This window comes from Chrysemys picta, chromosome 25 (assembly GCF_011386835.1).
Source record: "Chrysemys picta bellii isolate R12L10 chromosome 25, ASM1138683v2, whole genome shotgun sequence".
Classification (NCBI taxonomy): domain Eukaryota; kingdom Metazoa; phylum Chordata; order Testudines; family Emydidae; genus Chrysemys; species Chrysemys picta.
In genome coordinates, this window is record NC_088815.1 from 5777084 (window position 1) to 5802521 (window position 25438).

Here is a 25438-nt window from a genome sequence, read left to right on the forward strand (position 1 = left end):
AGCAGGGCTACCTACTGGAATAAACCTACTTGTGGGAGGAACTGCCGGAAGGATCAGGCCTTTCCGTGCAATCCAAGGGTAAGTTTGGGTGGCTGGCGATGCAGGGCTGGTATGACAAAGCCTCTGGCTTTCCCCGGTTGTCATGTTCCTTCATTTCCCCTGCTTTAAAAAAGAAGCCAGCTACCTACCAGGCCTGATTCATATCAGAGGGGAGGGTGTGAGAAGAGGAAATATGTCTAAGAAAGTGGATACAGGGAGCTGAGGATGCAGGAAGGGAGGGAGAGAAAAGGGGGCGGGGCGCAAAGTGAAACTGACTTGAGGTGGGCGGGGTCTGAGCAGGGATTTGTCATGTGAATTTCCACATGCTCCGTCGGCTCCAGCGGAAAGTAGGTTAGCAGAGCTGTGGCAGGGACTAGCAGCCCAGGAGAGGGAGAGAGAGGGGCAGGTACCTAGAGTGGCTGAAGAGGCAGATCCAGTCACTTACCCATAATTAGGAGAGCAAAACACCATCCCAGAACAAGGACCCAATCCTGGAGACTTAATTTATCAAAGGAATTGCTGCTGTCCTAGGCACCTGGGCTGCGTGTTTTCATGATATTCTCAACCCAATCCTAATACCAGAAAGCCCCAAGATGCGAGGTAAGATTATTATGATGCATGCGTGTCTACAGTGCAGGCAACTTTCGCTTGGTCACCCAGATGAGCCTTTTTCTCTTATTACCAGCCCGGAGAGGCAGATAGCTGTGCATCACTTCAACTTGGCTAGCCAAGTCCAATAACTTTATCCTTTGTGACTGTTAAAAATCCTGGAAGGTTGTGTTTTTTGTTTTTTTTTTAAAGTGCATTTGAAAAAGCACAACACAGAGTGTGACTTGCAATGTATATTGTTTGGTCTCTGGGTGTTGAGAGCTCTTGGAGAGATTTAGCCTGTTATGTATATTCCTGGGGGGTGTTTTTGGACTTTCTTTATTTTCAATAAAAAGAACAGGAGTCCTTGTGGCACCTTAGAGACTAACACATTTATTAGAGCATTTGTTAGTCTCTGAGGTGCCACAAGGACTCCTGTTCTTTTTGCGGATACAGACTAACACGGCGGCTACTCTGAAACCTTTATTTTCAATGTTTTTGTAATTTAGGGTGCACATTTTTCTGACATTACGGTTGTTTTTGTGGGATTTGGACAAAAGATACATCCACCCATCGCTTGGCACTCAGAACACACACACAGAATCATGTTGGGTTTTTTTCTTCTATAATCTAAAAGAGCTGCCTGGTATTTTAGTCTCTGGTCAAAAAAAAAAAAAAAGTCTTGCAAAGCAGATGAGGGAAAATATTTTTCCACTGCTAAAGTTGTTTGTTGCTAGGAGGGGTTTGAAACTGACTGTCCATTTGCGTGGAAATGCATATGGGTAAATCTGGCTTTTCGGGGGGGGGGGGGGCGGTGAATCGTTTGTGAGTATGAATCCAATTCTTATTTGTTTTGTTCCATTTTATGCACCAGCTTAGACCTCACTTAGGATTTCAGTGCTAGGAAAAGCTCTTAAGCTCCTTTTCAATATGTTGCTTCTGTTATAATTTGATTTTTTATTATTATTATTAAGGATTTTGATTATTTTCCTTTATGGGAGGGATGGAAGGGGAGGCTGAAAACAGTATTTTGAAGCAAGTGATTTCGTACGAGGAAAGGGGCAGGGAGTAAGTATTCATTTGGGGGTAGGCTTGTCTGATAATATCTGACTTGGTCAGAAGGCACTGGCATGACGATCTGACAGTTCAAATCCCCCTTCATTTATTATTAAAGATTATTCCCAGCCTTCCTTTTTAAAAAAAAAAATGAAAATAGGAATCAAAAGAATTAGGCGCAAGGGGGGAAGATGGAGGAGAGAGAGACTGCGTTGGGAACGATCCTGGGGGAAGTAATGGATCCAGCTGCAAGACTCGGGACTGATTCTGCCCCTCAAGCGTAGAAAGGGTCCGATGGCTGAGGATTGGACCCTTCCTGCTGTTCCCCACCCCCACCCCCCCGCGGTAGATGTATAGAGTGTGATGGTCGTGTTGTGCCGATTTCTTTCTTCCTTTCAAGTGATTTTCTGTTTCTATCACGTTCCGGTGACTTTCTTGGGTTTGGTGTTCCCTGGAGGAGCTGTTGGACGTTTCAGTGTGAGTGTGTGTAACCAGCCTCACACAACTCCTTACATAGATACATATGGGTCTGATTTTCCTCTTGCCACATAGGTCTTCATTTTCTCCATCTCCTTGTGCCCCGTGTCGTCATTGGCACCAGCGTGAGGCAGATGGAAAATGTTGCCACATCAGAGCAAAAGCGTTCTATACGCAGGGGGGTACATTGACAGCACAGGGCGCAGGCTGATGGGGAATTGGGCCCGTGTGGCCATCGACTGCCTTTTCTTTCTCTGCCTGACGTCCAGGCTCGTTGACGGGGAGGAGAGGGTTAACGACCTCCCAATTAATAACAACGCCTAGCCCTTACGTAGCGCTTCATGTGGCCAAAGCGCAGCGCAAACACTGAGCAATTAATTAGCAGGTGGGTGAAGTTTCCTTCCTTTGAATTTTGGGGGGGTCATTAGTTGCCTCGGCTGTCTGGAGTGACGCCGATATACGCCAGTGGAGGATGGCCCGATATACCTGGCAAGCTCAGGTTGGGTTCTCCATTCGAATCCAAACCAAAAATTGTCTTGATCTGAATTCTCTTTTTACCACCTCCTCTGTACGGATACCCTTCCCTATTAATTATACTCAGCTGTTTGCTTCTCTCTGTGGCTCTCCCCACCCTTCCCTGTTTCAACTGGCCAGGACTGCATTCTGTACAGATTGAGACGCGCATTGTATAATCCTATTGGTTTTATAAACCTCCTGGTCTCTTGTTTTGAAAGACAGCATGGCTAAGAGTGTGCTGTGGGCTTGGCAAGTATTAGAAGTTGTCCTAGTGACCTAGATCTGTCATTGGAAAATCAGAAAAGGGGGGGGGAGTAGGAGGAGCTTCCTTTTGCATTTATACAGTATGTGTACACTCATCTGGGCGAGAAGGGCCCTAGCTCGAGTTACTCGCGATGTGGAGTAGTCAGGGAGTCTCAGCCTTCCTGGAGCTAAGAAGGGCCAACACACCCACCCTGTGCTGGGAAAGAGATCTTGTGTGTCGGGACCCAAGTGCGGAGCAGGCTGGAAAAGTAACTCTCCCCACTGGGTAACAGCCAGGGAGCCAGTTAGGGCAGCCCCAAATGAGCCTTAAAACTCATCCAGGAGATGTGTGGGTGCAAAGATGATGATGGCCTGGAAGTTTCAAAGAATCCAAAGAGAATTCAGCACCCAAGTCCTGTTGCAATACAGCAGAACTTGAGTGCCTAACTCCCTTAGGCTGGGATTGGCAAAAGAGCCCGTACACACGTCCCCACAGGTATGCGATGTCTGATAACAGGAGTGATTCTAGACCCCTGCTGGTGTGTATGGTGCTGTATAGACAAATAAAGGGACCCAAGTCCTGGACCCAAGCCGCTTACATCTTAAGGGCCCAGCTGCGTCACCGTTACCCACAGGAGTAAAGGTGTCAGGATCAGGCCCTCGGCTTATGTATAAGAAGGGTGTGTTTGTGTTTGTGTAGCGTGTCAGTGCATCCGTAATATGTGTGTGTGTGCGTGTGTATAATTTGGGTGTCTGTGTGTGTTAGGATTATGTGGACTGGAACTGCAGTTTATATCAACCCGGATAATGCTGAGCCACTGGGAAAATGGACTCCAGATTTAAGGTTTCAGTGGTCCCGGTTGAAATGTAGCTGGCTGAACCTGGCAGCCAGCTGGTATCTGATACAGACCGTGTGTGTGTATGCGTGTGCGTGCGTGTGTGTGTGTGTGTGTCCCCATGCAAGGATGGCACTTTGTCAGTATCTCTGAGCACTGGCTGGTATGTGCAGTGGGAGTCATTTTATAGGCATGTGCACTATACGAAAACACACCTCGCTCTCGAGACGCTGCCTAGCTGAACACACCCTCTTGAGTCTCTTATGTAAAATCTGGGACGCGGTGAAAAGGCCCCATGCGCTTCACTCTCGCCCTGCGGTGAATTTGGATCTGGGCCTAATGTTATAGCAGGTTGCGCTGCATCAGAATAAACAGGACCGTGTGCCCCTCTCCAAAGATAGCCCCGTGCCAGGGGTCTAACTAATGCAGTTATCTAAAGCAAACCACCCTTGGTTTGCTTCTCTCTGAAGCTGCGATATAGAGGACAGACCGTTTCTGTGTCTTGCGCCTGGGGGCTGCCCTTTGCCTCAGATCCCCGTCGTCTAGAGTGGGGAAAGTGTCGGCGCTGGGGACCCTGGCACACAGGGTCTGATCCCACCGCCTGCCCCTAATGGGCAGAGTGACTCGTGCCCTGGCTAGCGCACTGCAGGGGACCTCTGAGCTGCCGACGGGTGGGAAAGCTGTGCTCAGAGCCAGGCTGCCGCACCGGGTGCGATGCCTGCCCTGCCCAGCCCCCAGCATGGCAATGCCCGGCTGTGGGTTTGCCAGCTCCCCCGGGCAGAGGTTTATTTGCCCCTGGCAGCGATGTCACAGCACCCCCCTATCAGGGGGTCAGGCACGGCATCATGGTGTTCGTTCTGGCCTGGCACCACCTCGCTGGAAGCAAGTCAGGGAGTCCGCGTCAGGGCACCTGCGTCCAGGTGCCTCATGGATCATCTGAGCCGGTGCCCCCCCCACCCCCCCCGAGCCGCGTGTGGAACCTCCTGCGCTGTTAGCCAAGCACAGGTTTGCTCGGCGAACTGCACAGACCATTCCCAGCAGACGCTCATAAGAAGAGAGCTGCTGTCCCTTATCCCAGGGCCCCTCCACCTGGGCATCACAAACAGATGTCAGGGGGTCACAGCCATCCTGCCCTTCCCATATGGCTAACTGAGATGGGCGGGGGATACATCACAGCGTGGAACCCCTTGTATGAACCAGTACTGCAGTGATTGCCCCAGCATTGTGAGCCCCGATGGGGGACAGCTGCACCGTTCGGTTATTAAGGGAGAGCGCGTTGCTTCGTGAGCTCAGGAGACGAATGAGCCCTCGTCTGAGCTCCAGAGCTGCTGTCAGCAGCAGGACCCTGTGGCTCCCAACCTTTCCAGATGGCTGTCCCCCGTTCAGGAGTCTGGTTTGCCTTGTGTCCCCCACAAGCTTCACCTCACTTAAAAACGACTTGCTCACAAAATCAGACATAAATGGACAAGTGTCACAGCACATTGGGTCTGAACGGTTGCTGACTTTCTCATTTTTACCGTGTCGTTATAAAATAAATCCATTGGGATATAAATAGTGGCCTTGCATGTCAGTGGATAGTACATAGAGCAGTAGACACAAGTCATTGTCTGGATGAAATTTTAGTTTGTACTGTCGCTAGTGCTTTTTCTGTAGCCTGTTGTAAAACTAGGCAAATGTCTAGTTGAGTTGCTGGACCCCCTGGAAGAGTTCTGTGTACCCCCAGGAGTATGCGTACCCCCAGGAGTATGTGTACCCCCAGGAGTATGCGTATCCCTGGTTGAGAACCACTGTTCTAGCATATTTAGCTGATGATCTCAAAGCACATTTTTAACCCTGGCTACCCCCTGGTCAGACCTGTTGAGCCTTATATTAGCTCGCTTATGCCAGTGTAGCTCTGTTATCTTCAGCAGCGTGGCTCCTTGCCCGCGCGAGAGGTGAACTGGGCCCTTTATCCCCAGGGAGGAACTGAAGCAGAGAGAAGGGAAGCGGCTTGTCCAATGTCACGGCGCGAGTCATTGGAATTGAACCCAGGAGTCCTGGTCACCAGTCCCCCCTGTTTTAGCCTCGGAGCCACACCCTTTCCGGCGTCCCTCCCCAACTCCACTCAGGGTGTCAAGGATGTTGGAGCGACACCAGCCAAATAGATGGCAAAAAGCTGGCAATCCCACTGCAGGGAGCGACTCCCAAACTGCATCAGAGCTTCGGTAGGGCTGCACCATGAACTAATGCTTCCCAGGCAGCCAGCCCTCCCGGCACCCTGGGTAGGGTGTGGGAAAGATTCCCTCTGCTGTGAATTTACATCAGCTGGGCTCAGTTCTGTCCTCACATGCACTGGAACAACTCCACCTCCACGTCCTCCCCTTCATCCTTGAGCTGAACCTCGTTGTGCTAGGTGCTGCACAGACCCGTGTGTTGAAAAGACAGTCCCTGCTCCCAGGAGCTTCCAATCGAAGGCCTTGTCTACACCAGAAACGGTGCCAATGTGACTAAACTGACTTGGAAACTGACTTAGCTACATCAAATGCACCATCATAGCAGGGAGGTCTTCTAGGGATTGAAGATCTTGGAGATATTTCACGTAAGCTGGGAAGAAACCAACTGCGGCGAAATCGGTATTGGGCACTCGGAAACCGCGTCCACACAGAGAGGCAGCGCTGATTAAATTAAACCGGTTTCTAACCTGACTCGGTTAAACCGCTTCGGGAGATCGCTGCTCAGAGTAGCACCGTCTGGTTCTGACCCGGACTTGCCGTTGAAGAGCTGTTCAAGGCAAAGGAGAAGCACCTGCCGCAGGGCTGTGAGCAGCTGCTCAGTCCAGTCTCGTCGAGCAGGGAGACGGGCCTGGAGCAGGAAGATCGTACACCAAGCCCCAACCCCCTGCTGCTCCTGTGTCTCTGAAAATGGAAAGTTCCTGGGGCCCACCTGCGATAACCGATCCACTTGGATAAGAATGCAGGAGGTACCCTGGGATTAGGAGGCTCTCGTTAGCTGATGGGGTCCCAGCCTGCAGTGGAGGGTGCTCAAGTCACTGGGGGTGCTCAGCGGCACATCTCAGAATCAGCCCCCACATCTCTCAGTGGTTTTGTTTTCCTCCTGCACTTTGTCAGACTGATGACGACCACCCCAGCCACCTAACCAGCTGGAACCAGCCTTCATTATTAACCTTGCCTGAAGTTTGAATGGCAAGCGAAGAGTCCCCAAATAGCCTGATCCATCCCCAGTGGAAGCCCATGGAGATCCACTGGGGTGCAGCGTCGCTTTCCCCCCGTGGCCCGGCTATTAGAAATTAACTGAACCCTCGGGTGTATCAAGAGATCTCGTGGAGTGAACAGCTGGCCTGGAGCAGGGTGCTGGAGTAGGTGGTCCATTGATCTGTCACGGCCTGGAACATCTCAGATCAAAGACACATGTAGAACAGGGGAGGGACGGTGCCACTGGGGGAGAATTTGCTGGCTCTGAGCATGAAGGTGGGACCTCAGGAACCTGGTGGGTGACTACCAGCCTTTGGGGGGAAAGATGCTCCCTCCCTTGTGGCATTGTAGCCTAATCTCTGGATGGCCCGCATCTGGCCACTGGTGCAGTGGGGGTAGTGGAGATACAGGACAAGGGGTCTATAGAGCCCTACCCACCTACAGCAGTAACTTCCTGGCTGTTACACAGAACTTCCCAGTAACAGCAGGGATAGAACCCAGATCCTGCTGATCCAAAGGCCCAGGGCCCTACTACTTGAGCTAAAGGAGAATCTTAGGACAGGGGTAGCAGTATAGGGGCTATGACACCCATCTGAGAAGTCCATTCTGCACCCAACAGAAGGCAGTGGGGCAGGTACACATTAGCCTGTTCTTGATATGTAATTGGATATTTCGAGTGGGCAGCTGAGCCTTGAAAGCCACCAGAGGCAGGTGCTCGGAGACCATAGGGAATGCAGGGTAGAGGAGCCAATGGGGGACCACAGAGTTCCCCTATAGCGGGTTCCTGGAAGATACAAACAACAACATATTTAATCAGAGCCACTTTAATTTTTTCTTGGACGTCTGTGCCCAGAGGCCACTGGGCTCCTCGGCAAATGATGATAAACGATAATTGCAGCGAAAAAGGCCCACGCGATCTAAGGAGGAGCAAAGAACGGAGAGCTTAAGGGCGGGTTTCAGACTCTCCTCATTTTCTTGGGGTGCGGTTGCCAGCCAAGGGCAGGACCCGTGGCTGTCAACGTGGGTGCTGTGGTTAGACCTGGGTTCTAGCTCCAGTTCTGGGAGGGTCTAGTGGTTAAAGAAGGGGACTGGGAAACACAACTCCTAGGTAGCAGCCCCAGCCCTGGGAGGGCAGTATGGTGTAGTGGTTAGAGTAGGGGAGTGGGAGTGGGGATACTGGGTGCTGTTTCCAGCTCTGGGTAAAGAGGTGGGTCTAGTGCTTAGAGCACAGGGGGCTGGGAGTCCGGTCTCCTCACCTGTCCTGACGTCCAGTGGTTAGACCAGGTGGCTTGGTATCAGAACTCGGGCTCCGTTTCCGGGTCTGGGAGAGGACTGTGGTCTGCGAAGTGGGGCTGAGGACTCTAGAACTCTGTTCCCAGCACCGGGAAGGGAGCGGGGGCTAATGGTTAGAGCAGTGGGGCAGCAGGTGCTGAGTGCAGGCCCTGGCTCTGCTAGTGACGTGTGTGACCGTGAGCAGCTCCCAGTCTCCCAGCTCACAGGACCTTCCTCATTAAAGCCAATTTTCCCCTCAGCGAAAGCCATGCCAGTGCCCCCCACTCTCGCTAACAAACTTGCTCTCTCTCCCTATCCTCCACCCCCACCCAGGGCCTGGCCCGTTTCCTCTTGGCACGAGCTGAGCCAGATTTGCATTCCCCAGGTTGGCTGGTGGGATTGCAACGATCCAGGGGCTCCTTGGCAGCAGGGAAGCCGAGGAAGTTACCTCTTGGGACACGGGGAATCTCGGATGGGCTTTCCAGCGGGGGGAGCCCCAACCGGCCAGCTTCCCACGTATCTAAGCCTCCAAGATTTACCCTGGATGAGCCAGCCAGCAGAGGATGGTCATGGCCTCTTGTACCAAACATCCCAGACCCCTCATGGGGCTTCCGGAGGGCTGAAACTGACAGCATTCTCCACGGAACAGCCTTCATCCCAGGGAGCTCGCGGAGCTGCACCATCGTCTTCCTCATTAAAGCTAATTTCTCCCCTGCCCCCGCTGTCTCCTTGGCCTGAGCTGTTTGCAGCAGTGGGATCTGCTGGGGGAAACGGACGCTAATTGCCACTCGCTTCCCCTGCCCTATTCGGAGGCATTGATTCCCCGCAGCAGGATGGGGCAGGGACCTACTTTCCCCACAGGCCTGCTGGGTAATTAACTGCAGCGCCATGACACCATGACGCCCTAACCAGACTCCTCCAGTCGGAAACAAGGCCAGGGAGGGTCTGATCTCGGCTCTGCCAGCGGCAGCGTCCGCTCCGTGCTGCCCAAAGCCTCTGCAAGGATGTACCCCGCAGCTGAGAGAAAAGCCGCAGCCGCGTGGGGCATTGCACTCGCAAAGGGGGGCGCTGGCCCGAGGGCAACGGATCCTGTGCAGAGGGGCTGCTGTGTGGTCTAGCGGTTAGGCAGGGCCCATAGGGTGTGCCTGCAATCTCAATTAATTAATCAATTATTAGCACCTTCCATCCGAGGCCCTCAAAGCGCTTTTGAAAGGCGAGTACCCACTGTTTTACAGCTGGGGAAGATGAGGCACAGAGCAGGGCAGTGACTGGACCCTCAGCGGCTGTAAATCGGCACAATGTGGAGTCACACCGGTCTGCACTGGCTGAGGATCCAGCGCAAGGGATAGAACCCAGGAGTCCTGATTTCTGCTTCCCTCCCCCATCATCACAGAGCAGCCCCATGGCAGAGCTAGGACGATAAACCAGACCTCCAGCCTCCCTGTCACCTTCTGCAACCACTAGACCACACAGCCTTTGCCCCCAGCATCCCTCCTCTACATGCGTGTCTCATAACCAATAGGGAGTCTGGGGCTTGATTACAGACTTTCCTCCTTTCTGTTCACCCACCAGATGTTTCGTAATTACATCATCCCTGGAGACACCATCTGATTTAATTAACCCCGGCGCTGCTCCATGCAATCTGGGCATTCGGTTATGAAATAGCAACAGAGAGTCGGGATTCAATTGGAAAGGGTCTCGTGTGGCCACGGCACCGCTGGGGGTGTCTAAGCCTCATGCGGGTGGCTGGGATTTATGAATTTGATCCCTGATGGGGCAGGGACACAATATGGTGGACATGGAGAGGTGATGGGGGGAGAGGCAGGGGTGGGGGACCCAAATCTTTACAAAACCCTCTGACGTATTGATACTTCTGCTGGGATTTAAATGGGAAAGGGAGCCAGGTGGGGCCCAGATGCTGGGATTGGCTCCCTCCCCCCCCCCCCCCCCCCCGATTCCCCAGCGAGCCCTGCAGTGGGACAGCAGCTCCAGCAGCATCTGTGGGGAGTTTGGCCAGCCAGCCCATGGGGGATTTCCTTTGGGGGATTTCTGGTTCTTGCTCCATCTCTCTTGGAGGATGCAGGGAGCTCCCATGCTTGAGCTGAGGTGTCCTGCACCCACAGCGGGGCTGGGGACAGAAGGGAAGGGATTCAGGGGCACAGGGAGAGGCCATAGCACAATGCACACAACTCCCCTCCCCAGCGATCTCAAAGGGGAAACTGAGGCAGGAGGCAGGGAAGTAACTTGTCCCCATTTCCGCTGTGAATCAGTGGTCAAGCTGGGAGCCCTGATTCCTAGCCCCCCGCGCTGACGGCTTGGCAATGCAGCTCCCCCAAACAGGAAGGGAATGGGCAGAGCGCAGGCACCCCCTCCCATCACAGATGTCACTCTCTCTCCCCTCCTTTCCTCTCTGGTCCGCCACCCTCCATCCTCACACAATCGCAGCCCCCCACCAGCCGGGAACCTCCCAGCTCCGCCCCGCTGCTCAGAGCAGGACTCCACGACTGGCAGCAGGAGGCGCTGCTTCAACCCAGAGGGCGAGACTGCGTGGAGCCCGGGAAGGAATCAAGGAGATCTAGGCGCCTAATTCCCAGTGAAATCAAAGGTGCCTAAACCCCTTTGAGGAGCCGGGCCATAGGCTTTGCCAGGGATTGTCTGCCGGGTTGTCGGCAGAGCCCTTCCTCTCTTTGTGTTTTCCCCTCCCACCCTTGGGCCGATAGCGATTGTAATCTCCTGGGGGCAGGGACTGCGTCCCCCAATGTGCACCTACAGCGCTTAGCCCAACGGGGCCCTGACCTTCATCGGGGCCTCCAGGCACTTCAGTAATGTAATATTCATTATGAGGACCCCCTCCTGCCTTGCCAGCAGAGATTAATGGACCCTCTACCGTGCCCTCCCCAAGGCATGTTCCATGTAGCATGAGATCCTGCCATAACACACTGATACTCCATCGCGCCCAGTATGCTGCCTTGGACACTGGACACTGCTACAGGATGACCTCTGTGCTACGCTCTACTGTTCTGTACATTAGGCAGAGGGACTTCCTTCCTGACCCCAGCCAGCCATCAGCTCATGCCCTGAAGCATGAAGGCTGGTCGCCCACATTACTGTGTCCCTAAGGGTGACAGATAGGCCGGGCTGTAATTGTCCTGCCAGCACAGCCCCGACTCCAAGGAGACGACTCTCTGGAACTCCTGGAGGGAACTTTGCACTTCTTCATGGGGCCGTGTCTCCATTCCTTTTCCCTGTTACAGCGAGACATGCAAGGACTAGCTCACTGCTTCCAGGGAGGCAAGCGTTTCCTGCCGGGTAGCAAAGTACTGCCATGTGTGTGCATTGCGGCCGCTCCATGGGTTGTGCTCTGGGGCTTCTGGATGGGCCTGGCGGAGAGAGAGGGCCCCGCCCTGTTTTGTTTATAGCGATATCCCAGCAACGAGTGGGGACGTTTAGCCGGGGGGGCGGGAGCGGGCGGAGGAAGAGGATGAGGTGGAGGGCACGCCCTGCTGCCTTTGCCAGCCTGGGAGGAATGCAGTTAGGTTGCCCATGCTGGTGCCAATTCCTGCCTGGATGAGGGCGTTGCCTGCTCTGCCGAAACCTTGGGAGTTGTCTCCTCCGAGCAGCGTGTCCCCCTTCAGCGGGGCCTCGGCCCCAGCCGCTTGGCGCAGCTTTCAGGAACCGGGACTGTGAAGGATGGCGATTTCTTGGCTTCGGTGTTCAGGGAAGTGCAGGGAGAAATGCTATGTGTGCATGCGGGGAGGAAAAGAGTTCCTTAGACTGGGGACCTCTTCCAGACAGGAAAGGAAAGGTTCTTTCCCAGCTAGGCCGTGGGCCTGTTGAGTAGACACTTAGTTGTGTTTCCTAGCCTGCAAAAGTATCCACGCAGGATTACCAACATTGTATGTCAAAAATAAGGGACTGTTTTCTTAACACCCCCACCCCGCCTCCTGATATTATCAATTAATAATAACAATAACCAGTATTCACCTACATTTAACATAAGAACGGCCATACTGGGTCAGACCAAAGGTCCATCTAGCCCAGTATCCTGTCTTCCGACAATGGCCAATTCCAGGTGCCCCAGAGGGAATGAACAGAACAGGTAATCACCGAGTGATCCATCCTCTGTTGCCCATTCCCAGCTTCTGGCAAACAGAGGCTAGGGACACCATCCCTGTCCATCCTGGCTAATAGTCATTGATGGACCTTATCCTCCATGATTTTATCTACTTTTTTTAACCCTGTTATAGTCTTCACAACATCTTCTGGCAAGGAGTTCCACAGGTTGACTGTGTGTTGTGTGAATAAGTACTTCCTTTTGTTTGTTTTAAACATGCTGCCTATTAATTTCATTTGGTGACCCCTCATTCTTGTGTTATGAGAAGGAGTAAATAACACTTCCTTATTTACTTTCTCCACAGCCGTCATGATTTCATAGACCTCTGTCATATCGCCCCTTAGTTATCTCATTTCCAAGCTGAAAAGTCCCAGTCTTATTAATCTCTCCTCATACAGAAGCTGTTCCATACCCCTAATCATTTGTCTTGCCCTTTTCTGAACCTTTTCTAATTCCAATATATCTTTTTTGAGCTGGGGCGACCACATCTGCACGCAGCATTCAAGTTATGGGCGTACCATGGATTTATATAGAGGCAACATGATATTTTCTGTCTTGTTATCTATCCCTTTCTTAATGAGTCCCAACATTCTGTTCGCTTTTTTGACTGCCGCTGCACATTGAGTGGACGTTTTCAGAGAACTACCCACAATGACTCCAACTATCCACCGTGATCTCTTTCTTGGGTGGTAACAGCTAATTTAGATCCCATCATTGTATATGTATAGTTGGGATTATGTTTTCCAATGTGCTTTACTTTGCATTGATCAACACTGAATTTCAACTGCCATTCTGTTGCCCGGTCACCCAGTTTGGTGAGATTTGCAGGGGGGTTTTCTTGCTGCATTTTGTAGCACTCGGCAACTCCCGATCTTGTTGTAGAGATAAAAAATAAGGGACGTCCCTTGTAATAAGGGACTGTTGGCAACCCTATATCCACATTTCATACATCCCTTTCCTAGGGGAGGGCACCCAGGAGATTCCAGCCCCCGTCTGCACCGCAGCAGGGACCCCACTTTGCATTCAACCATGTGTACGCTCCTCTGAGGCCACTTCCCTGTTAGGCATATAGACTCTGGGACAGAATCTGGTCTGTCACACACCAGTGTGAACCTGGAGTCACTTCCTATGTGTCCCGATTTACACTGGTGCGGGTGAGTTCAGATTCTGGCACTCTCACGGGGGGGGTATGACATGATAGGAACAAGGTGTGAGCGGGCAACAGCAGGCACTTGCTTCTCCCCTACGCTACGCCACAGTAAATCGGAGTCGCCCTGCAGAAGCGGAGGTGCAGTGGGGAGAGAGGGCGTGAGAGCTGGACCAGGCCTGAAAGACATTGATTTCCAGTTCCTTGCTGCCCCCCAGGGAGCAGTCGGCTGCCAGAGATTCCCAGTCACCAAATCACTGATTCTCAGCCCTGGCGCGAGGGGGCGGCTGGAGAGAGACCCAGTCCGCCAAGGCCAGGCGAGCAGGAAGCAGTGAAAGCACCCCGGCTCAGGAAGGGTTAATCCAGAGCGGCCCTGCTTATACAAGCGCATTGTTAAGTGATATTAGAAGCTGAAAGTGTGTTAGTAGGACAGCATGACTTCATGAGCTTGGCCCAAGCCTGACTGACAGGTCCAGGGACCAACCGCGGCCGGCACAGAGTCAACAAACAGGCCACTTGTTCCAGTGGGCGTTCGGAAGCGGGGCGGGTCCCGGCTGGTGTCGTCAGCGTTATGTTTAGCTCAGGCTGGTTATATAACCCAGGCGGTTTCAGGGACTTAGGCAAGACGTACTGACAGTGGGAGGGAGCAAATGCCAGGGCTGGGACATTTTAATTGCTGGCTGGGTTTGGGTTTTTTTTAATCTTGACCCCTTCCACTGATGGTCCCGTAAACACCTCGTTAAAAACCAGGATAATTCATTGCGTCAACCCGCCGCCGGTCGGGTGTTTGGAAGAGGCTCCAGCTGTCCATCCTAGGCACTTACCTGGCCCCCATCCCCGAGTGCTTCATGATCATCGATGTGTTGATCCTCACCGCTCCCTGGCAGGCAGGGCTGGGCTATTTTCCCCATGGCACAGAGGGGGAAACTGAGGCACAGAGAGGCTAAAGATCAGCTCCTCGGGGATAATTAGGCCCCTAATGCTTTGAGGATCTGGTTCCAAGTGACTTTCCCAAGGTCACACGAGATGTCTGTGGCAGAGCAGGGAGCTGACCCAGAGGATGCACCGGTCTCTATTGGAGCCATCAGAATCCCTCCTTGACCAGCTAGGGTGCTGGCCCGGGACTCGACTGGGGTGCAGCCCTTGATCCACACACAGCCCCTTTGGGTCTCAGATCCCCATCTATGAAAGGGGGTAACATTTCCCTACCTCGCAGGGGGGAAGGGGAGAGTTAAAATTCCTCGCTGAGGTGCTCCAATAGCAGGGTGGCGAAGGCCAGGTAAGTGCCTTGCTGGATAGCTAAGAGGACGGAATCTCCTTCTCTGGCCAAGGGCCCTTAATTCACAATAAGCAGGGTGTTTGCTCCATGTAGGAATCAGATTACGTTCCCTAACTTCCTGCTGTAAGGAAGTCATGTTCATCAGCAACAGAGACCGGCTAATGAATCCGCACATGCCCAGCCCTTGTCCTCTGGCTTCGGACCTTCATGCGGTGTACAAAGAGATGGAATAAATGCTACAATGGTGTTGCCTAGAAGTTAGCGCAGGCAATTGGTTGCCATTGGCCTTGGGTGTGTCACATGACCTCCTCATGCTCTGTTTAGCGGCTAATGGGACCCACTACATGGGTAACCGCCCCCTCGTTCACTGCCAGGGCTGGGGAGGACAGCCAGTGTGACGGGTGCCAGGTGTCGCCTATAAAGCCACTTGGTTTAGTCACTGGCTGCCATCAGCGTCTGAAAACACACACTCTAGGATGTTTTTCTCCTCCCAGTGCCCCGATGAGGTCAGGCAGGGCCACTATGCCCAGTTCATGCATGGAGAACAGACGCACAGAAAGGCTAAAGGATTTGCCCAGGGTGGCAGAGCCGGGAACTCACCCCAGCTCTCCTGAGTCCTTGGCTAGCACCCTACCCACTGGGCCATCCTGCCTCGGGGGGCTCCTTGCCTCTGTACAGCAGAGGCACGAGTCTCATTGTTGTCCAGCACTGTAGAGTTGTGTGCGAGGCCACACGCTCTGTCTCCGTGCAACGCCAGCACGCTGGGGACCAGGCGGGGGATGTTCAGCCTTCATCGCTGCCTTCTCTTCCCTTGCGACGTGAAATCTGCCAAAGGGCTCTGTTGATTTGAAAGCAAAGAGCTGGGGGAGGGAGTGAGGGGAGGAAAAGACCAAAGAACAATTTAGGAAACCACACCTGACAACCGGAGAGGGGCTCAAAGCACAGTGGAGATCTAAACCTCCCCAGGAGAAAGCACCGTCCCAGCTCCCGCTGTCGCGGATCGGGCCCATTGGTCACGCTAACCTCTCCCACGGCTGTAGCGCCTGCAGCAGAACTGACACTGTGGGAAAGTCGGATTTGATATTTACACTAAAGATGAGCCCTTTCCTTTCCAACAAGTCACCAGCTCCAGCTGTTAGTTTAATTCCCTCCTTTTGTTTACTCTCAATTGTGGGTTAACAGGATACACGGGGCTAATTGGGACGTGTTCTGCTCTGGCTTGCATTGAAGTGATTTAGCAATACATTACAAACAGGATCGCCGTTAAAGGCCATCTCCACGCACAAGCGCCACAAAGTTCGAGTTGAGGTTGACAGAGGGTCCTGTGGCACCTTTAAGACTACCAGAAGTATTGGGAGCATAAGCTTTCGTGGGTAAGAACCTCACTTCTTCAGATGCAAGAGTTGTATCTCTACCTCAATTACCGAAGAAGAGTATCTCATTAGACTGTCCTGTGTGTCCTAGCGCAAGGGGGCTGCAATCCTGATGAGGACCTGAAGAAGTTACCCTAATACAAATACATTTGATTGTTTTTTCTTCATAGCCGCTCGAAAGGCAAAAAAACTTCTCAGCTAAGATTCAAGATTAAAAACAGATTGGAAGTCTGGAAATGTGTAATTCCCTCAATAATCTTAACTCTGCTCTGGTGTTTTCCGCCCTGTTTCTTCTGGGAAGTGGATTGTTTATAGGTCTTTTTGGACAATATAGTTTCTTCTTTGCTGTCCACGTTTTCCACCATGAAATCAAAATGCCTTCAGAGTCCAATCTGTTGCAGATGGCTGAACTTATGAACAGCTGTATTCACGTACAGTCATCAATGTCTCCACATATACCTGTGCAGTCAGAACTGTCTCCATGGCCGTGATGTCACAGGCTGGGCATGTTGGCATCTGCTCCAGTTGCTGGGTTTCCTGCCAGGCCATCACATCAGTTCTAGAAAGCAAATGATCTGTCAGTGTTCAGCTTGGCATGAGGTGGGTTTTGTTGTTCTTCGGCTCCGCTTACTTTGGGCCCCGGAGGTCTCAAACCTGCCGAGCAGGGCACAGTGGGAGGCGCGGGCTCAGGATCAGGGCCTGAGTCACGTAGGAATGGGTGATGCTTTGGAAGCAAGCTCTGTGATCTTCCGACTGACCTGCCAATGGGGCAGGCATGGAGGAAGAGGAAGATATAAAAGGGAATGAAACACTCCCCCAATAACTCCTTCCTTGCTCAAATGTTATATGCGTCGAGTCTCAGCTGCAGTCTAACATGTTCCTCCTGCCAGCACCCCCCGGGTGACAGAGAGCTCCCCAGCTCCAGCTGCGCACTCCCACGTGTGCTCGCACAAGTACACAGGGTTTGTCCCAGCCTGACTGACAACCCCTTCCGTTCAGAGGTGCCCTCGCTCACAGCACAGCTGGGCCCAGGGTTCTCCCGCCTTGGTCCTCAGACAAACTCAATTCCTTTTGAATTGCTGGTGGGAGGGTCGGGTCGGCTGGGGTGGGGGGATGGGCTGAGGTCTGGAGCGAGGTTCAAATGTGCATCCCTCCCTTGGCATTCCCATCCCATTGTCGTGCCCAGCTGACACACCTGTGCCACTTCCTGCCAGGGGTGGCCCAAGGGCTTATACCCGGCCCACCCCGTCCTCACCCAAAACCACCCTCGCCTAAAAGAAGGGGCATGTGTGGCAAACGCATGGACACACACCAACGCACAGGCACAAACACATGGACACACACCAACGCACACGCACAAATCTATGCGTGCGCGCACACATGCACAAATGCATGTACACACACAAACACATATGAACAAATACATGCACACACAAACGCATGTACACACAAACACGCACAAACGCATGCACACACACCAACGCGCATGCACAAATCCATGCGCGTGCGCACACACACACGCACAAACATGTACACACACAAACACGTGCACACACAAACACACACAAACGCATGCACACATGCACATGAGAAGAGAATCTATCTGTTTCATTGGAAATCCTAGGCCACCGCCTGCAGGAGATAAGAATCAGGGTGACGGGAGACACAGATGATAGGAGCATTGCATGCTGGGAATGGCGCCCCCTGCGTTGGGAAATGAGCATTGCAGGGAGTCTCCCTCTCACAGTACATAGTCTATGCATCCGATGAAGTGGGCTGTAGCCCACGAAAGCTTATGCTCAAATAAATGTGTTAGTCTCTAAGGTGCCACAAGTACTCCTGGTCTTAGTACATACAGAATGAATCACGGTGGACTGCTCTGCCTTTTGCAGTGCTGTGTTATCTTTGCTTAGCGCTGGCATCAGAGAGGCGGGTATCCTGGTGAGACCTGGGGTCTAGTCCTGGCTCTGCTACTAGTCTTCTGAGGGACCTTGGGTGAGTCATTGCTCCACTCTGTGCCTCAGTTTCCCCATCTGTGAAATGGGGATAATGATACTGGGTAAAGCGCTTTCAGATCTCCTAACTGTGTTCTTTTTACGAGGCGAAGTCTGCAAAGCTGCTTCTCGGCCACTCTTGAGAAAGGGACAAGTAACAAGGTTAACGCTGTGCTGTAGGGAGGAAGGATGCTCTTGTGAGTGGGGCCTGGGCTAGTGACTCAGGAGATCTGGGTTCAAGGCCGGGCGCCTTGGGTAAGTCACTCGATCTTTCTGAGGGAAAAGATCATTCTCCCCGTACTGTTATTGTGAGGGAGATTCTCCACTCACTGATATCGCTGCGTGACGAACTGCACCAAGAGCCTTACTGCTGGGCTTTTGTGCCAGGGCCCCCTGCTGCCGGGGCTTTAAATAACAGGATCTCCGCACACGTGTGCACACTTGGTGGGAGGCAGGCGAGAGGGAGGTCAGACTCCTGGGACCCGTTTCCACTTGAGGCCCTGGCTGCAAGTGAGCATGTGCCTCAGTTTCACCTCCGTCGAACGTTGCAGTTGTGTGGCTTCGTTGACGAGAGTTGGCAAGATGCCCTGAGATCCCGTGCTGAGTGAATTCTGATTGATTGGTTTGCTGATGTTGGGCTGAATTAATATAGAAAACAGAGCAGCAACAACCCACGATTGCAGGATTGTTACGTAGTGTACAGCTCTTCTCTCTTGCTCTCTGTATACACCCTTCCACCCACCCAATGCCTTGATTTATAACATCACCTTGGTATGTTGTCATCTGCCCCGCCCCCATTCTGCTTCCTTACCTGCTGTGCTTCCCCACTTCTGTCCCCCCCATTCTTCCTACTTGGACTCACTTCCATCCTCTGAACCCCCCATCAGCCAGAGCGGGTGAGGTATTTGACTGTGGGATCCCCTAGTGTCTCTGTTTGTGTTTGGGCCCCATCTTTCTCCAAGCGGCGGGGCTCTGGCAGCAGGCGGGAAGCCACAGGGTCAGCAGGGAGGTGGCTCCTTGCCCCTGGCACCCCTTGAGCATCTCCTGGGCACCTCGTGTCCCAAGCGGGTCACCGGAGCAGATGCGAATCTAGGCGCCCGTGGCTTGTGGCAGCTTTTCTCGGGGACGTCCCCGGCATCCGGCAGCAGCAGCCGGGCACCAGTTACTGTCCATCTCTTTCCCAGCAGGGCTGAATGATAGAGGGTGCCCCATTGCCCGCCAGTGACCCCGGTCGGAGAGCTGCGTAGCTGGGTCACCTTCTCTCAGGTGGTCATGCAGGAATTCCAGAGCCACCCATGAGGATGCCGGACTGGATGCTAGTTACATTTCTCAGAGTCCCGGGCAGCTGGTGGGGGACCCTGGAATGTATACAGAGGTATCTCAGAGGGAGTATCTGTGTCCAGCCGAGGGGATAATGAAAAGTCCCGACATTCACTGAGCTGCGTCCTCTGTCATGGGCATACATGTCTTAATATCCTCGTAGAGTCTGCCAGGTGATATTACTGTGCTTTGTCAGTAATAAACCTGGCCTGGCGCCTTCGTACCTTAACGGATCTTGTAGTCATTGGGCAGTTCGCTCGAGGTCTGCTGTGCCGGCTGTCTGCGCAAAGCTGGGGCAGCACACACGGAGAACACACATACGCAGCCGAACATCTAACATAGCCGGGTGACAACAGTGCAGGCCAGGGACGGTACTACCTGGAGATGTGATCTTGTGAGGTTCAGCTGGCCTTGGTGAGGTCAGTCCTTAGATGAAACCTCCAAGGAGCATATAGACGGCACACTCACTAGGGGCACTCTTCACCCCTTGTGAGAGCTGAGCCCCGGTCCAAAGGTGGAGTTAGGGGGCACTCTGCCACTAGGGGATCTCTCTTGTGGACATAAAACCTTGCCCTCCTTACAGGAAGATAGCTGCTTCATTCCACCCCAGAGGTGGCTGCATGTCAGCGGTGGATGGAGGAATCCCTGGATATAGTGTCTGATTTTTTGGGGGGTGCTAAGCCCCCGTAGCTCCCACTGACTTCAAGTGGACTGGTGGGTACTCAGCACTTCCAAAAACCAGGCTTCTAGTTTCTGAAGCACTTTGGGGTCCTCTAAGATGAAAGGTGCTATGAAAACATGGGTTAGATGGGGGAGAACAAAGAGCTGTACAAAAGCAGCCTCTGGCGCCGGAGAATAACAACAACAATAAAGGGGATGATTTCCCTAGTGTCGTTCATCTCAATGGACCCCAAAACACCCGGGATAACTATACACCGCACTGAACCCGCCACCTCTGGGGTGGAACACAGCAGCCACCTCTGGGGTGGAACACAGCAGCTGTGGAACACGCAGTCGCTAATCAAGAAGAATCCATTGGAAATGCAGAGGGGAATGTAGGGGGGTAGAATGGAATTACCTGAGCTGGGGATTTAAGCAAGACCGTGGTGGAGCCAAAAGCAGCCTGGGATCTGTAACGACCGTGAATGACCAGGGCCTTGGTTTAAAGTCTCTTGTAAAAGATGGCAGCCGAGCGCCCCCTAGTGCCACAACAGGGCGTTGAGTCAGTAGCGATGTAATGGGCAAGGCCTGATCCGAATGGCATGTGCTATTTCCCAGGCGGCAGGGGCCAGGCCCGTGTAATGCCTACTAGGAAGGCCAAGGGCTGCCTGGGTGAGGGGGCTGTAGATCACCCCCTGGATCTGGGGCAGCCTGGAAGATGGAGGGGCTGAAGCCTGTTCAGCACAAGCCGAGCAGAGAGTGGCTGCTAAGCCCTCCCCCAGGCTGGGAGAGCAGATGCAGGGCAGTGCTGCCGGGGGGCCTAGTGCCAAGGCTGTTTTCCATATCGGTCCCAGGTGGCTGCCTGCTACAGGGAAGGGGCTGCAAGCAGACCCCTTAGGGTCATCGTTTCCAAGCCAGAAGGGACCAATGTGGCTTCCCTGGGTTCCGTCCTGTGGGAACTACAGCGGCTCTTCTAGAAATGCTGCCAGATTTGCAGGGATGGAGAATCCAACTGGCAAGTGGTTTCCGCGGTTGGGAACCCAGCCCACTGCAGCAGCCGCAGGGAAGAGGACCGTGCTCCGGCTGCCGGGAGACACAATCTAGCCCCCGACTCAGCATGGGGCTTTAGCGGCAGGGGAGCCATTCAAGGGGCTGGTTCCAAAGCCCAGTGATGTCCGTGAGAGACTTTCCACTGGATCAGGCCCCAGAGGAGAAGAGAGAGCCACTCCCGGGTATTTCCACCCAAGGTCATTGCAGGTGGGCAGCGGAATCCACCCCGTTCTTTATCCCCTGGAGCTCACTTGTGCCACCTGGGACAGTTGTAAGCAAGCTCTGGACTGGATTTCTCTTTGCCCTCCCTCTGGAATGGCTCCTTTCTCTGCCAGGCATTTGCACAGGTTTTAACCACTATAATCTCTCAGGATTCGGTGGCTTTTTCTGCTAGAGACAACCCTGCTGTTGTGGCCAGATGCCAGCTTGGCTCATTCCATTCAGTCTCCCTCCAGAAATTCCCTTCGGTGGATTCAGTGTTTTTCTTTACTTCCTGGGCTAACCCGGTGCTGTGCGTTGTTGAACAGCTGCCATGTTCTAGCACAGAGGTGGCTGCATGGCAGTGCTGGGTGAAAGAAAGCATTCAGAAATCCCGCTAGCACAGGAACAGAGGAACTTACTTTGTGCTGAAGGGAAGGCTGGAGCAAAGCTGAGCATTTGCTGAGAGGTTTATGCCAAGGCACAGGACACTTGAAGGCAGCAGTCCTCTCTACACACAGCTGTTCCCTGCAGCAATGCCTTGGCTCTAATGAAAAGCCTGGTTATTATGCAGCTGTTAATCAGGGTCTGATAAGCCCATCTGGAGGCCTGTTCCTGCCCCCTCTCCATCCGCCCCAGTGCATGGAGGTTTGCAAAGACAGAGCTGTGTGAAAGGAATGCTTCCAAACCCCCAATGTCCCTTATCCGGGATGCCCCAAACGCTGGCAGTTTTGGGGGTGGGGGAATGAGTGCAGAGGAGCTGTGCTGGTAGGACGCTCTATTCCCTTCCCCCCTAAACGCTCCCCCCCCCACGTGCGGCCCAGGACACAGACGTGCTGTAGACAGGCCGAGCCCACGGACACAATGACTCTCACACTGGTGGGACTCCATTGACCATACTTTGGATTTAACACTCGTGTGAGGTCAGAATCTGGCCCAGTTGTTCTAGCCAAAGACTCCCAGCCCCCTCCCACGCAGTATCCTGGGAACAAGCCCCGCCCTGCCCTGCCCTGCCCTAGACACAGCTGGGCCCCACTGGCCCAGGCACTGGGAGTTCCTGGTGTCACTCCTGCATGCCAGATCCCTGCCCCTCCCCCTCTAATAGCCCTGCTATTGCCATTATTGTGGTGCCCGGGACCTGCCCAGCCGGGCCAGTCTGCTGACCAGCTCCCTTGGTACCTGCCTTACATCGCCTCCTGCCTGGTCTTTTGGTTTTAAAACCACCCAACCAAAGCCTTGGCGGGTCAACATGCACCCCCACTGCAGGGGCCCCCGATCCTGCGGAGTGCTGTGGAAATCAGTGCAGGAGGTGCAAAGCAGAATCAGGCCCGTTCGGCATCCCCTTCACTACCAGACCCCATCCCAATGCTCGTCCCAACGGGCCGGCCAGCGACCTCACCAGGGACACCCGAATGACTCCAGCTACGGCAGAGATGGCCTGTTGTTGTTGGCTCGTTGTTTCCTTGTGCTCCCCTGTCTGTCTGTCTGTGTTGTCTCTTGTCTTATACTTCGACCGTAAGCTCTTTGGGGCAGGGACCATCTTTTCCTTGTGTTTGTACAGCGCCTAGCACAGTGGAGTCCTGGTCTGTGACTAGGGTCCCTGGTGGTACTGCAGTGCAAATAAATACCATAATATTTAGCTCTCATAGCACTTCTCATCTCTAGTTCTGAAAGCACTTTACCAAGGAAGGCAGAATCATTCATTTTGCGGATGAGGAAACTGAGGCAGCGGGGAGGGCAGGTGGCTTGCCCCAGGTCACCCAGCAGCAGAGCTGGGGCTAGAACCCAGGTCACTTGAGTCCCGGTGCTCTATCCACGAGACGAGCAAACCAGCAGAGATGGCGTGAAAGGCGTCACCCGCACAAACACCAGGGGGCGCCCCAGGACAAGGGCTGCAGATAGAAAGGGCTTGCAGGGGTAGTTTGACGTACTGTGGGGACCAGGCTTGCTGGCAGTGCCCCCCGGAACTACAGTGCAGTCAGCGATCCCATTCCGCGGCTGCCGAATCCAGACTGGGCCTTAGGGCTGCCCTGTATAGTGACCCCAGGCTGCCAGCTGGAGAGCCAGAGAGGACCACAGTGTCTGTGTCCAGCAGCCTCACTCCAGGCTCCCCTGCAGACTGATAGACTTTAAGGGACTATCATGGTCATCTGGTCTGATCTCACCCGCCCACTCCTGTAAGAGACCCCCAACCTCTGGCTGAGTTACTGACGTCCTCAAATCATGGTTAAAAGACGTCAAGTTACAGAGAATCCACCACTGACACTAGTTTAAACCTGCAAGTGACCCGGGCCCCATGGTGCAGAGGAAGGCGAACCCCCCCCCCCTAGGGTCTCTGCCAGTCTGACCTGGGGGGGGAATTCCTTCCCAACCCCACATATGGCGATCAGCTAGACCCTGAGTATGTGGGCAAGACCCACCAGGCAGATTCCTGGGAGAGAATTCTCTGCAGTAACTCAGAGCCCTCCCCCTCTAGTGTCCCATCTCCAGCCGTTGGGGATTCTTGCTACTGGCCGTCGCCAACGGGCCACACGCCATTGTAGGCAGTCCCTTCATACCATCCCCTCCGGAAACTTCTCAAGCTCAGGCTTGAAGCCAGTTAGGTTTTTTGCCCCCAGTGCCCCTCTGGGAAGGCTGTTCCAGGACTTCACTCCTCTGATGGTTAGAAACCTTCACCTAATTTCGAGCCTAAACTTGTTGATGGCCAGTTTATCTCCATTTATTCTTGTGTCCACATTGGCGCTTAACTTAAATAATCCTCTCCCTGCCTGGTGTTTATCCCTCTGATGTATTTATAGAGAGCAATCAGATCTCCCCTTGGGCTCCTTTTACTTAGGCTAAACAAGCCAAGCTCTTTTAGCGCCAGCCCAGCCCAGCCCTCCCTCTTGCAACGGTGGGGACACTTACAGGGGACATAGGAATTCCCCCTCCATGCGGCCTTTTGAGCCATGAAACTGCAGCACCCTTCTGCATTCGCTGTTGCCTTTGACTGATGATATCCAGTCCCTGGGTGCCTGCAACTAACTACACCCATGGCCTCTGGGACCTGCCCCGTTTCTCCCCTGCCCTCCCTTCCCTGCTAGCTGTGTGTGCATACAATGGGAGCCCACCCAGGAGGAGGCGGCCTAGGGTTTGAAGCACCACCAGTGCACACCTGGTACATTACCCTGTGCCCGACTGGGACATGCACACACCTGGTACATTACCCTGTGTCCAACTGGGACATGCAGGGCAGCCCCGTACCGGGAACTGGTAGCTATGTGGAGGGGGGGGGGGTTGGGGAGCCAGTTTCAGCACAGGCAGATGTGGCTCTGGAGGGGTGGGTGTTGGGGGTCAGGGGACGGCGAGTCTTTGGTCAACTGAGCTGTGAAATCCTCGTCCTCGCCTTGCGACTGCTGCTAAGAGTGAGAGACCTTTCCCTTCACGCACCCACCCAGCTGTAATCCATCCGATAATGGCTTGGAACAGCACTTCACTGCCATCTCCTGAGCATGTTGGGAATTGCAGCCCGATTCACTGTACTGATTCATCCTTTGCTCCTGTATTCGCTCCTACCTAGGCAGGTAACCCAGGTTCTGAATCCCCTTCAATCCCCGCTACCGAGAACACTGCCCCAATAGTCTGTAATGTGTGTACATCTATACCACTGGGGCAGCTCAGGACTTCCATGGCTGTGCAAGGCTCTGGGAGTTGTGGTGGATCACCACCTCAACCGGAGCCAGCCATGCGATGCTGTTGCAAAAAAAGCCAATGCAATTGTGGGTTGCATTAACAGAGGCAGAGCATGGCCATGGGAGGTGATAGTACTGCTCTACTCGGCGCTGGTTTGGCCTCAGCTGGAGAAGTGTGTCCAGTTTTGGTCATTGATGTGTAGAAAGGACGTAGAGAAACTGGAGAGGATCCAGAGGTGACTGACAAAGATAATAGGATATCTCCATTAATTATTATTATCTCCTAGAACTGGAAGGGCCCTTGGGTTATCAAGTCCAGCCCCCTGCCTTCACTAGCAGGACCAAGTACTGATTTTGCCCCACATCCCTAAGTGGCCCCCTCAAGGATTGAACTCACAACCCTGGGCTTAGCAG

General features: G+C 53.5%; 1 protein-coding gene across 1 annotated transcript in view; it reads left to right on the plus strand.

The window, feature by feature from the left end:
- The first annotated feature begins 345 nt into the window (after positions 1 to 345).
- Positions 346 to 25438, plus strand: part of LOC101943709 (nuclear receptor ROR-beta-like) — a 39629-nt gene continuing 14536 nt past the window's right edge. Inside the window, exon 1 of the mRNA XM_005283841.4 lies at positions 346 to 639. Within this exon, the coding sequence (XP_005283898.1) occupies positions 633 to 639 (7 nt within the window). The 5' untranslated portion in view covers positions 346 to 632. The remainder of the gene's footprint in view (positions 640 to 25438) is intronic.